Here is a 14,243-nt window from a genome sequence, read left to right as displayed (position 1 = left end):
ACACAACAGCAGAACACAGATCATCAGCGGTTGCTGTTTGTCAAGACATCAAAATGTGTGCGAACCAAACAATCCCAGGTATTCAGATTAATTCTGCAAAAGAACATTTATAGTAGTAAACCCAACAATTTATTTTGTTTCATTCTTCCGAACTGACTTTAAGAAACATTAACAAATTGAATTGAGGAATTTGATACATAAAAGTGATAGTTACATCATTTGATCCAAGATTATATTAATTGGCTTTGTGTGCTCTCCAAAATTCCCGGAAATAATTTATGCTCTTTTAATGTTATGATACTTGTTATGTTTTAATTCAACTAAATCATTAATGTTTTAATGTGTTGAAGTGGGATTTATAGAAATTCCGAGAGCAGGTGAAGGCGGCATTGGTGCAGAATATCCTCCAGCCACTAGAGGGCAGCACAGTATGAGTGTTAAAGGACAGTGAAGACTTAAATAGAGCTAAAAGACATCAAGTCAAAGGATAAATTGTGTTATTTGTCCACAATGGAGACATAAGAATGAAAGCACGGAGGTGTAAATGATCTGGATTTGAGTCAATGTGATGAGAATGTTTGAGTTCATATTGAGATCTTCAATAAAATTGACTTTTGATCGCAGACGAGTCAAATCTGAGCTCAGTTGTGAGGAACATGAACTAAACTAAACCAGGTTAAATAAACTAACCGATACGTTCTATAAAAGAAGGAAATTCATACAGGTTTAGGATGAAATGCAGGTGAATTTGACCTTTCTGGAACAGACACACAGACTTATTTGACACATCGCAAACACAAACATAGCTCACGATTAAAGCGTTTGAAACCCTTCTCCTTCTCCAAAAAATGCTTTGAGATGAGAAAACTGAATCTTTTAATAGAAAAATACATCTGGACATGATTCACGAAGCACAGAGGACCAGCACGAAGAACCAGACGAACACCAGATATTTCATATTTGAGATTAAAGCATATACATCAGCACATTTGTGAGTTTCCTACAAATCAAAATCTCATTTTTACTCTGAATAAATGTAAATAACCCAACATCTGAATGATCTGAAACACAAGATTCTCAGACAACACTAACAGACAGATCTTTTTGTATCACTGAAACCTGGAAACAAGAAGAAATTTGTCTGAATTATTAAAAACAATAAAACAAATTCTTCATACAATTAGAAAGAATTCTAAGCTATTTAAACTTTTTAAGCTATTTCAAAAGGATGAATATATGAGACACCACACACACACACAGACACACACACTCCATGATTTTTTGTTAACACTCGACAATGATCAAAAAGCAGAGAACAAAGGGTACACAGATTTGACAATTTATGAATACTGTATATTGCTCTTAATAATTCATCTCTGTGCTGTACTGTGAACTGAAACATGACTTCGGTCGTTTTCAGGTCATCGAGACATCTGTGAACTTGAGATGTGATGACATGATGGCCGTTTCAACTGATTCATGAAAATAATGTGAACTTCTTTACTCTGACACTGTTTAGAAAACCAAATGAATGCTTAAGGTAACTTAATAGCCACATAAAGTGTAAGAATTACAAAGCATTACAATAAGCGTGAACCAATTATGAATATTCAACATATTTTCTTACATAAGCACCCATAACAGGTGCATTCTGTTCTTTGCATTTAAAAAAATCTTAAGTCACTTCAGGTGAAGAAATCTTTGGAGATGGCTTCCACAAAGTTAGGTGCTGACATCAGTATCCCTATAGTGCAGAGGATTGTAAAAACGGAGAAGGCCATCAGACACAATCTATCGATCACTGCCGCCGCGAACTTCCATTCGTTACACAAACTCTCGTTTTCATCCTGACTGCGAAACCTGCTGGCGATGTACCGCACTTCTTCTAAAATCTTTGCCAGCTCAGGTTCCAAAGCACCGCCCACCACCCTGCCCCCAGACCCGCCCCCTAGCGATGATACCGTCGCCCCCGGTAACAACACATCCTCGCTGGAACCCATGAGATGGCTGCAGAGCACACCCGAGTTGTGTGAGGAGGCGTAGTGGACGCCCTCCATACCTCTGAAGCCGATGTAAAACATGTTACCGCTGGTGGGCTGCAGCGCCCCTTGGCTGACGGAGAGCTCCAAGCTGGACACGCTCCCATGCCGAGGCCTGTTGTGACAGGCGAGACGGATCCGTTCCTCACCGGGACGCCTCATGCGGAGAAACCACGCGCACCAGTTTAGAAGAAGAACTCGGGTCTGTGGAACACAAAAGTACAACAATGTGAGCTAAAGCAAATTCAGCTTCCCAAGCAGTTCATGATTTTTTGCGTAATGCCTTGAAATATTCAGTTCATTGATTCTGAAAATATTTGTCTTATTAATGTCGGTGTCTCATTAGGTGACTTTATTTCCATATTACTTTGGGGTTTTCTGTAAGGATTGCAAAAAATATATATAGTATGTGTGAAGGTCTTCACTGGTGCACTTGGAAATGAAAACCCGAGGTCCAACTCTAGAGAAGAGCATGGTTTAACACATTGGGTTTGAAAAGAAATGTGCATTTACAGAATAGACCCAAAACCAACTTCAAGAACTACAAACTTCAATTTTAGGGGGGCAATCAAAAAATAGCAGTCGGGTTGGACTCGGGTGTAATTTTATCGAGTCTGTCATGATGAATCTGTTTTTTCGTATTCATTGCTGCACATTGCGATGGGTAAGTAGTTTGTTTTGATTCTGGGCGGGTTAACATTTTCAGATCATGAAAATGTATCCATGATCACTTTACCATTGCTTTGTCAATGCAACTCGACTTGATGAGACAAAATAAGGATTAAAGGCGAATGAAGATGTTTTTCTTACCCATCTTGGCATCTTTCGTCCATCCGGGTCATGATGATGGTACTGTAACACCAGAACCGTGGCGATAACTGACAGTCCCACGATCACCATAGTGGTCGCGAAATATTGTGCTGAAACACACACACACTTTCAATTTAAAGTCCCTGTGAACCGGAAGTTGTGATCGTTTCTACTTCTGTATTTTGACGCATTTAAGAGTGAAATTGAATTTCTAAAGAGAAAAATGGTGGGCGTGGCTTTCATCTTTCTCTACGATTTGATTGGATGTATTAAAACAGCCATTGCAGTTTGACTTGGAACTAGCAGGAGGAGTTAACAGATGCTCCGCCCAAGCCGTCTAACATACGTCATCTAAGACGGATAGTCACTACTGGGAGGAAGCGATTTTTAACTGATGAGGGCACACAAAGTTTAAAAAGAGAATGACCCACATTGATAAAAAATATTTACAAAAAATGCTGAAATATTTCATGATAAAATAGGCACTGTAATTTTTCCTTTCACAGGGACTTTAAATGGTGGAGATAAAGCATTCATGAGATCTTCGGCCATGTGTGTCCCATCAGTGAGAAGATGGAATGAACCGATAACGCTACCAACCAATCTCCAGGCTTCAGTGAATCTAATCAGTCTGAATCAAACACGTTGGATACAGAACTCTCAGAATCACTTAACCACAAAAACATCGAAATAAACATTTTAACGTCTTGTTGCGTTAATTCAATGTTTGATTATGCTTATCTACAGATATATAGTTTCGGCTTGTATCTAAATGATATTACATTTATACAAGGAGATTTACACTAATGCCTTTTTATCAAAACAAGTGTTCCTCAGCTATAAAATCTTCACGACCATGAAATCAAACCAAGGTCGTTCTCTGTTTGACGTTTCTCCATGGTGAGCTGTGAAACAGATGAAGGCACCGGGGGAGCACTTTAGCAGAAGGGATAAGGCTTTACCGCGGTGTTTCACAGTGAATGATTGACTTCAGTCATTTGCGCACTATACATAACCACGAATGTGACAAATGAACTTTGCGGCGTCTTGACTTCCAGGGTCCGTGAAGAATCGCTCTTCATTTCTCACCGTTTGTGTAACTGGAATCCATCAACCTGATCTGACAAACCAGCATAATGCATGCGGACGAATCACAGTGATGGACAGCCTCACTTACCAATCAGCGGTACAGAATCAGATGTGGCGGGCATGATCTCTGCCACCAGCAGCATGAAAACAGTGAGCGACAGCAACACAGTGATTCCTGTAAGAAAAACAGAACTTTTCAGTGTGAAATCCTCTATAGATCAACACAGAACTCTGATCATCAGGTCAAAGATCTGTGTCTGATGGAGCGTCGGTCTGTGGACTGTAACTGAATAAAAACATCCACAGTATGTGTCTTCAAGGCTCTTTATATTGTTTCTGGATTCAATGAGTCAGACTACTGTGGTTTGTGTTTTTGCCTGGTAAGTTTGACTTTAGTTTGAGCATACTCCGAGTTTTCAGGCTCAAGAAGGTTGATTGGTTTTGAGCGGGTCTCGTTGCCATTGTAACGCAAACTATTTCCTTTGACTGCTAATTCATTTTCTATTTATTTTTATTGATTTCAAAGATTTTAATGTACAAAGTACAAATATAAATATATCACATAGAGGTTAATAAACAAGTACAACAGCCAAGGGAGACAATGAAGGGAATAAAAACTAAGATCAAATAAACAGAGGGATATAAAGGTAATTTTTTTTTAAAGATAACAAAAGAAAACTGCAAGTAAACTATATTTGTAAAATAAAATGCAAATAAAAACAGGACTAAAGCTAATGGACACAGCGAGATAAAGTTTGGCCCTGGTGAATGAAATAAAGCATATGCAGTTTACTCACTACTGTATTGCCAAATCAGCTTCATCCGTTTATCATAAAACACATATTCAGGTGTTTCACAAGGTGACAGACACACACACGCATGCACCCGCACGCACGTGCACACGCACGCACACGCACACACACACACACCCCCACAAACACTCAGACACACACGCATGCACCCGCACGCACGTGCACACACACACACACACACGCACACACACACACACACGCACACCCACATGCACGCACGCACGCACACACCCACACGTACATCCACACCCACACCCACACCCACACGCACACCCACACCCACACCCACACCCACACGCACGCACACAACCACACGCACGCACACACCCACGGACACACACACAAACATGCACGCTCACGCATGCACACACACACACACACACACACGAGAGAGAGAAACATCAATCTGACTATGGAGCGATTTTAGTCTCATTAATTATTCATGCGTAAAACAAGATACACACATGCGTAAACAGTTTCGCATGCATAAAACCTAATTTACGTGCACATAGTATATATTTACATTTACGAAAAGCAATTCACGTGCGTAAAACAAAACTATATTCTCACAAATTACGTTTCGCAAACATACAGCTGCGCAGATAACTTTCGAAAAATGTTAAAATGTACGGGTTTGTCTTGTTTTACGAATGTGCAAATCGTTACACACACGTGTGAATCGCCTTGGACGTGTGTGTGTTTTTTGAGACTCTCCTGGCGACGCAACCCCTTCCACTTGGGTTGTCGTACTCTTTAGCCAATCAGATTCAAGCTTACCATTCAACCAATTACACGACTCAAGGAAAACGGCTCTGCGCAGCTTTGGTGCAGGCGGCACATATTTTGTTTTGTAGGCTTGTCTGTTTTTATGTTTTTAAATGTTGGTTGCCAATCCAAAATAATAGAGTTGTTACATGAACATAGATGATTTAGGTTACATGTGGAATAAAGTTTTTTAATCCACTGCAAATCTTCAGTTTCCTCCCATTTTGCGATTCATTGCTGTATGGCATGTCTATTTACCTTACCGTGTTTCTATCTGCGGTCAGTAGTATTGTCAAAGACGGTTTGTGTCGTTTTTTAAAATTAAAATCTGATAATACTAGTTAACTTTAAATGTAGTCATTTATTAGTATGGGTCTATACAGGCTAATATATCTATCCATTAGTAAAATAATCCCTTCAATGGCGTTTACAGAAGCCAATAAGGAACATAACACGTATGTCTAACTAGACTATATTAATTTACATGAAGAAATAACTACAAAGTCAGGGGAAACATTACAGTATTTCAAACTGACTTGACAGAACGCATAGTGAAATGAGACCAGGTGGACAGCAGCGAAGTAAATTGAGTATTGTATTGTATTTAACAGTAAAAAATATAATAAATTGTACCCACAAAGCTGCGCAAGCGTGGAAAAGATCGTAATGTGATTAACGTGCGGTGAGGGTGATGCATCATTTCCGTTCTATTTGAGCCAAACTGCACTAAAGTTGCGCAGAGCCGTTTTCCTTGAGTCCGGCGCCCTCAGCGGGTTGTGATTGGTTGAATGGTAAGCTTGAATCTGATTGGCTAACGAGTACGACAACCCAAGTGGAAGGGGTTGCGTCGCCAGGAGAGTCTCAAAAAACACACACACGTCCAAGGCGATTCACATGTGTGTGACGATTTGCACATTCGTAAAACAAGACAAACACGTACATTTTAACTTTTCCGAAAGTTATGTGCGCAGCTGTATGTTTGCGAAACGTAATTTGTGAGAAAATAGTTTTGTTTAACGCACGTGAATTGCTTTTCGTAAATGTAAATATATACTATGTGCACGTAAATTAGGTTTTATGCATGCGAAACTGTTTACGCATGTGTGTATCTTGTTTTACGCATGAATAATTAATGAGACTAAAATCGCTCCATATCTGACGTCTAAACATTGTGTGTGTGTGTGTTTTGTTTGTGATGTATGTGTCTAAATGTGTCATCTGCTTGATGTGTGTGTCTGGGACGCATGTGTTTGTGTGATGTACATGGGTGTGTGTTTGTGTATGTTTGATGTGTGTGCGTTTGAATGCGTTCTGTTTGTATGTGGTATGTGTGTCTCACCCAGCGAGATCTTCTCTCCAGAGTCAGCAGGCAGCAGGAACACGAGCAGGGCGAGAGTCGAGATGAGAACACATGGAATGAGAAGATTGAGGCCGTAATACAGCGTTCTCCTCCTCATGACCAGAGTGAAGGTGACATCAGGGTACGGCTCTTTACAGCAGTCATAGAACCTCTCGTTCCTTCTGCCCGGAACCTCTACAACACACACACACACACTTATCCATCGGGTAGAAGGCTAAATGTATTACTTTCAATTACATGGACAGCACAGACCATCAGTCAGCGCACCATCCAATCAGAATCCTCCAACAGATCATCCCTGATCTTCACTGCATGACCTCATCTCCATACAACACCCATGCATTATTAAATACACAAGCCAGTCTATGAACAGTTTTAGCATTTAGTTGTTGTTGTTTTGTTCATTTGTACTTTGTTTGTGTGCTGACTTTAGGAGAAACACTGAAGTGAGGTTTGGGGAGACTCACCAACCAGATCCCATTCTCCATTAGCGATATATCCAGTGATATCTGCCTCCATCATCTGCAGGTCCAGGGACCATCCACCATACGTCCACGAGCCAAACTTCAGATCACACCGCTGAACGTCAAACGGGAACCAGCGTACGTCGATGTAACATGTGCTCTTGAAGATTCCTTAACGACAGATGCATTGTGGGAAATGTGCTGTCAGTTTGTCTTTACTGTGGATATTTATTATAATGAGATGCAGATTAATATTCAAACTAATCCCTTAGAATAATCATGGTTTTATCGTAGGAAATGTGTAGTAAGCATGTTTTTTGGCGGATTGATTATCAGATGTTTTGCAGATATCCCGGTTAAATATGGTTACTTTAGTGAGACGACGGTAAATTTGTAGTTAGTCAGACTTTAGTTTTATTGGTCACATATACAACCATACACAGCAAGATATGTTATAAAACACATAAGAATCATACCTATAAAAGATATATAATAATATTTACCATTATACAAGACGTAAACAACACCGATCTAGAAGCACTCACAGCTTTAGTCTTTTCTATTTCACATTAAAATATATTTTTAAACATTTTGTTTACATTTTTTTATATTAAGTCCTAAATTTTCTATTGGTTTTATTTTGTTCAAACATTTGTGCAGTGTTTCAAAAAACAAACAGAACATGTTTCTATTTTGTATTATTTTATTTTAACTTTAAGATTTATTTATGGTTACCTTATTTAACCCATGGTTCATTTTTTCATAAGGGTACCCCGACGTTGTCATGCATATTTAAACCAGCGATTCCTTCTCAAGTGATCTCTTCTTTTATGTCTTGTTTTACCCGATTAATATTCATCATTATTTTACTCCAAATAAAAAGTGAACTAAAGTTAAACTGTGGTATTAGTAGAAAAACTGTGTTATAATCTATATGCCAAAAAACATGGTTACTAAATTTTTACTATAATAAAACCGTGGTTAATATTTGTCAGGGTCAAGAAATAATGAGAAAAGAAGGAGATGATAGAAATCACAGCTGACTTCATTCATCACCCTGGAGATACAGCTGAAGGTCAAGTTATGTGTGCATTGTGTTGTGGGATACAGTAGTGTTCTGGTTGTATAACACATGGTAGCAGGTCAGTTTTAAAGCACGATTTTCCAGGTGTTGGAGAAGAGAACGGTGCCCTTTCAGCGCAAACGTCTTTGAATCTCATTTATTTCTCATCATCATGTCAATCTGAAATCCTTCCACCCACTTTCCTCCTGTTACATCCTATTACTGTCTCTCCAAATGACCCCCCGGGAACACAGTGACCGCTCGCTGTCTTTACCGATTTACATATCCCATCATGCCTCTCTTTCAGAGAATGTTCCCTAAATGCAGGTGATTTCTGCTCGTACGGTTGTATTGATTTCTGTCAGTGCACAAATGCTTGTGTCGTCACTGTAATTGAAATACAAAACAAGAATTTACTTTGAACGGTGTGTGTTTTCTACTGGCGACAGGTGAGCTCAGGTCACCCTGAGAATAAACGCCCCGAGAAAAATGCACATTTCCCGGGAAGCATAACAAAAACAATATTTGTGTATTTTACCTGGCGGCAGGTACTGGCAGTACCCGGATGAGTTCACCAGCACGTTGGTGTGGAAGGTGGCATCAAACCTCTCATCGGCGCTGTCGAAGAACCAAAACACTTGCAGTTAGAGGTCTTGAAGTGCACGACCTTGCAACTTCCAACTCCTCGGAACAAACAAGACCATAAAGCATGCGAAGGTGCAACTGTGCAGTCAGTCAAGTAAATCACAGTTATTTAAGACGCCACAAAACTGCCAAAGATGACAAAGTCACTGATGCGGTTACGTAAGAACTGGAGACTGGAACGAGCCATAGAGTCGCTCTCTCATCTCCACTCGTGTTTGCAGACACACACAGATGGCAAGAACGCGTTTCAGAGAAGACGAGCGTCTCACTGCGGTCACAGCTGTTCGAGAGGCATGCTGGGAAATCCCTTGAGAATCATCTTATGAACCCAAATATCATACTGAGCAGAAGAGAGACGTGGACACGCACAGCTTCATCCCGGCAGAGGAAAGAATTACCTGGGAATCAATTTATATGCTTAAAACTAAAGCTGATTGAAAATGTTCGTAGCCGTGCCGTAGAAGAACCATTTACCAAAAAGAGATTACAAACTCTAATATCGAACGCTTCTGTCGATGTTAAAGGGTCTTGATGGAGCCATACATCCCCGACCAAGACCCTTTAAGGAACCTTTATTTGAAGAATGCACTGTCAAATCAAACTGTACAAAATAAATAGAAGACCGTGGAACAATCTTCCTTTATGTGTGAGATCTGCATCCTCTGTCCGTGAATTATTAAAGTCTCATTTGTTTATCCGTGCTTTTAATTCATTATAACTTTAGATTGCTGTCATTTATTCACTATTTTGTCATTATTTTTAGGTATGTGTTTAGGTAAAATTATCATTTTTGTTGGATTCTGTGAACAACTAACAACAATTCTCTCATATTTGAAATAAAAATGTATTTGGAGAAAATGAAAACTGAAGAGACGGGTGAAAACCACAGAAAAGATGCTCAGACCTCCCATTCTGCACACTAAACAAGTTCAGATTCACTTTTAAGCAATACAACAGTCACATTTCTACATGTGTTTAGGAAAAGTTAAAATCATGCTGACAGTCTTTCACATCTGTGTCGGATGACTTTATGTCACTGAGGTTTGATTTTGTTGAACACAACAGACACGGGACTGGAATGACCACAATGCATCTAGAAATGATGATTAAATGAATCATCGTGTAAGTTACACAATATAAACACTTGCCTGTTGTACAGAAGGATGTCTGGCCTCCAGATGAGAGAGTCTGGGAATCTCACCGTGGTGACTCCTGGGTAATCGCTCGTGTTCCACTGCAGATAATAATCTTTCCAATACTACAAAAGGACACGAGACAAATTACATTTATATTTAATCAATTACATTCATATCTCATTTTGGGATTGTGTAAGCAAGGTAAAAGTCATGGGTTTGATTCCCAAGGGACACACACACACTGATATAAAAATGCATTTCTACATTCGTTTTGGATAAAAGCGTCTGCCAAATGTATAAATATAACTAAACAAAGCCCTTAGGATATAATAAACATAACATAACCTAATAACCCGAACACACAAAAACGTCATCCTGATGTCATCATCTGTGTGTCTGGGTTTAGCCATCTCACAGGCCTCTTCTCTCTCCGATAATAAATGTGATTTCTTCGGAAGCAGCGCAGCTTGTATCTGTATTATATCAGATTTCATGACGTCATCACACTCTAAGCACGTTTGCTGTTTATCTCATTGGTCTAATGGTTTTGTCTTTTGCATGCTGGGAAGACACGTTTACGTTAGGGTAGATGAAAGAAAGCAAACAGCAGGTTTGATCTCTCTGGAGCTGAAGGGGCGTTTAATCCTGTTTACTTTTAAGTTCACGGTTACGCTAAGCTCAAGACCGTATCCATCCTCCTACACGACACAGCAGTAAGAGAAACGCTGCAAAACCTCTCATAAAAAGATATAAAATATGTTTGAAAGATACAAGAGGTGTGAAGAAACACTGAGAAGTCAGTCCACTTACATCCCGTACTATTCGCCTAATGAGATTTATAAATGATGTGAGTTTGGACAGCGGGGAAGAGCAAATGATGAGAAAAGAGTATTTCTGAAATTTAAAAGCGTGAGGTATCCCTCAGGGTGTGAAATAACCTTCATGGCATGAATGGAAAGTGAGAAGGTGGCAGAGACTCTGCTGTGTTAGCTTCTTTATAATCTTTATGGAAACGAGAGGCTTTCTGTTGGTTTCATTGAGCTCTGATAACTCACTCGTGTGTGTGTGTGTGTGTGTGTTAAGAGGAAAACAGCTGACACCTCAGGTACCCTGTAAACATCTTTTCAAGGTCCTCTGCTGAATGTCAACAGTTTATAAAAGCAGAGCCATCATAAATGATATTACTCAAAAATCATTAAAATGATTTTAAAAAGCTCTCAAAATATCTAAATAAACAAATTAGATTAAAATAATTTCATAAAAATTAAATTTTATTCAAATGTTAAATTGGTTTACATTTACATTTATTTATTTAGCCTGAGAGAGCGTAGTGAAATTAATAAATGCGTTTAAGTAAAATTGTTCAGTAGTAAAACAGTTATTTAATAAAACACATTCAATTGAAGTTAAACATGAATATAAGTCATTGTTTAAAAAAAACATAACTAATACATTTAATAATACATCACAAAAATTGTAACAATTAAAAACATTTTTTTTTATATATTCATGCAATTAATTGTTCATTTTTCACATATAACAGATTTTCACGCGAGGATGATACTTTCCATGGCAAAACTGAAAACCCCTGAGACGAACATTTTCCGTGGTCACCGTTTCCATCATGTTCAACCCTTCGGCTTTAATCTCATCCGTAATGACCTCAAATAGTGGACTTTAATTTTCCTAATGCAGCCACTTAAAGCAGAACAGAGCCAAAGAGATGCACCATAGACGGGCTGATCTGGGATCTGTGTCTACTGTAATCTTATATTGTGTCCTGTAATGATGAAAAAAGTATAAAATGGCGTACGGCCAGCTAATTAATGTCAGCTGACAGCGGCACGTACAGCCCGTCTGAGATGTGACCCAGCACAGTTAGTGTTTTATGACTGTAATGGGTCAGATCTGGAATCAATGATAACACAATCATCTCGGCAGACAAACGGACGCCGCATTAATAATACTGTATTCACTTTTGTAAAATACTACAGTTACCAAATTTTTTAAACCCACTTTTACTTCAGTAAATATCAAAGTATACTACAGTATTTACTACAGTTCATAAGCTTATAATTAATAACTAATATTTTCATTAGCAAAGTGTAGTAACTGCTATAATATACTACACAATAGCACTCTTGCTCCATCCGCCTGGAGTTGAAACTTAGAGAGCTGGTCTCATCATCAAGATGTTAGAATAGATGCTGAAACATGTTTGTAGATGCTTTGGTTTTGTGTGCATGTATGGATGAATGTTACTTGTAAGCCCACGTGACTTATGTTGTAGAATCTTGGCCAGGAGGCTCTCGTAAAAGAGATTTTCACAGATTTTTTATTAAACAAAATCCCAGAATGACCCGCTGGGAAAACTGCAGTGAATCTTACCAGCTGAAGCCAGATGTTAGTGGTCAGAACCTGATTCTTCTCATCCTGAAAATAAAACACAACAGTCAGGATCACATAAGCTCAATTGCGTTTCATAGCTCACAGCCTCACTTTTCTCATACAAAAAAGAATTAAATTTATAGCAAAATGTACCTTTTGTGAAGTAGAAAGATAGTCTTACGGAGATGTACTCACCACATCCATGATCTGCATCAGACTGAAGCTGAAGCGAACGGTCAGCGAGTGAGAGTCATTATAAACCGGACGCTCCAGAGGATTGTAGTTTCTCATCAGATCTTTGTAAAGTCTTCTCTGATGTTCTCCCTGTAGAGAGACTAACAAACACACACACGTCCATTCAATGGACAGCATTGATGAGAAAAGTCAAATCGGCTCTATGTGTTAAAGGTCAATGTGGTTCATTGTGTGTGATGATGTTTGGTCTTCAGGGTCACCGGTTGCTCACTGGCATCATTGCCAAAGCTGAGAATTGACCCCACACCTAAAACTGAGACTGAAAAAAAGCACATTATTAAAAAGAATCATGAATCAACCCCAAACAACCGAATCATCACCAAATTTCCAGTTTCAAGTTTTCACATGCTTGTGAACAATTCGACTCAAGACTGTGTATATCCCACAATCCCTCGTTCTCCGGGTTAATCGTGTTTACAAATGCTGAGCGTTTGAAACTCTTTTGCGAAATGTTCTGTGAATTGATCCGTGCCGGGCGGCCTCGTGTTAAACGCAGAAGCTTTAATTGACTTGGAGTTCAGGAGAAGGTTTAATTACGCTCAAAGCCCCCCGAGGACTCCATCTGCCCTCTCACTAACATATGAGGAGCTCAACCAAGATTCATCATGCGAGATCAATCATTTCATCCACACTGAATGTGCAGCAATATCCCATCAGCCAAGAGTTCTCCAATGAATGTCATCAGAAACAGTGCGATCCAGGACAAGTTTAGAAACAACACCAAACATAAAAACATCATCACATTATTAAAAACATGAAGCTCCGTGCTGGAGTATACACTTTATATTCATCAAGTGCGAGAAATGAAATATCAAAGGATAATAATATCAAAGAGCAAAGACAACATTTATACTGAACCATGTTACACACGTACATTACTACACGGAATAATACCATCTACACAAATAAATACACAAAATTACTTTCTCAATGTAAACATTTATGCAACTGTTGTTGTTAAATCACAACAAACTCTACAATGCTTTGTCAGAATACAACAGATCAGAAAAGAGAAAAGAAACAGAAAACAGAACACAATACAATAAAACAGAAGAGACACAACAAAATACAAGAGATGAAGTGAACATAAAATAAAACAATATCAAATATAAACACATTTAACAGAATATTCCCGACGTAATATACACAAACAATAGCGGATTTTTCCTTCATATAAATGATATGAAATGTTTATCGTCGTACCGTGAATGAAGAGAGCCGTGCCGAACAGAGACAGAGTCCAGAACCGAGACCTCATGACTGATACACCGGACGAGAGGAGCCGAATGAACCCGAATCCCATCACTCAACGGGACGCGCTTTTACGCGCAGACTGTGACGCGCTCCGGAGCCTCGTGGACACGCGAGCGCGTTATTATCCCGAGAACAAAACACCGATCCGGACACATCACATCCT

General features: G+C 39.1%; 1 protein-coding gene across 1 annotated transcript; it reads right to left on the bottom strand.

The window, feature by feature from the left end:
• Positions 1-1,685: 1,685 nt before the first annotated feature.
• On the bottom strand, positions 1,686-14,084 carry LOC306890193 (neuronal acetylcholine receptor subunit alpha-7; the record flags this gene model as incomplete). The annotated part of the gene is made up of 10 exons (XM_079449748.1): positions 1,686-2,243; positions 2,850-2,959; positions 4,027-4,113; positions 6,855-7,049; positions 7,343-7,510; positions 8,941-9,020; positions 10,196-10,305; positions 12,572-12,616; positions 12,767-12,906; positions 14,030-14,084. The coding sequence occupies 10 exons, from the start codon at positions 14,082-14,084 to the stop codon at positions 1,686-1,688; spliced, it is 1,548 nt and encodes a 515-aa protein (XP_079305874.1).
• Positions 14,085-14,243: the final 159 nt, after the last annotated feature.

The sequence above is a fragment of the Barbatula barbatula genome, assembly GCF_947034865.1.
Source record: "Barbatula barbatula genome assembly, chromosome: 25".
Classification (NCBI taxonomy): Eukaryota; Metazoa; Chordata; class Actinopteri; order Cypriniformes; family Nemacheilidae; genus Barbatula; species Barbatula barbatula.
This window is presented reverse-complemented; position numbering and strand designations above follow the sequence as displayed.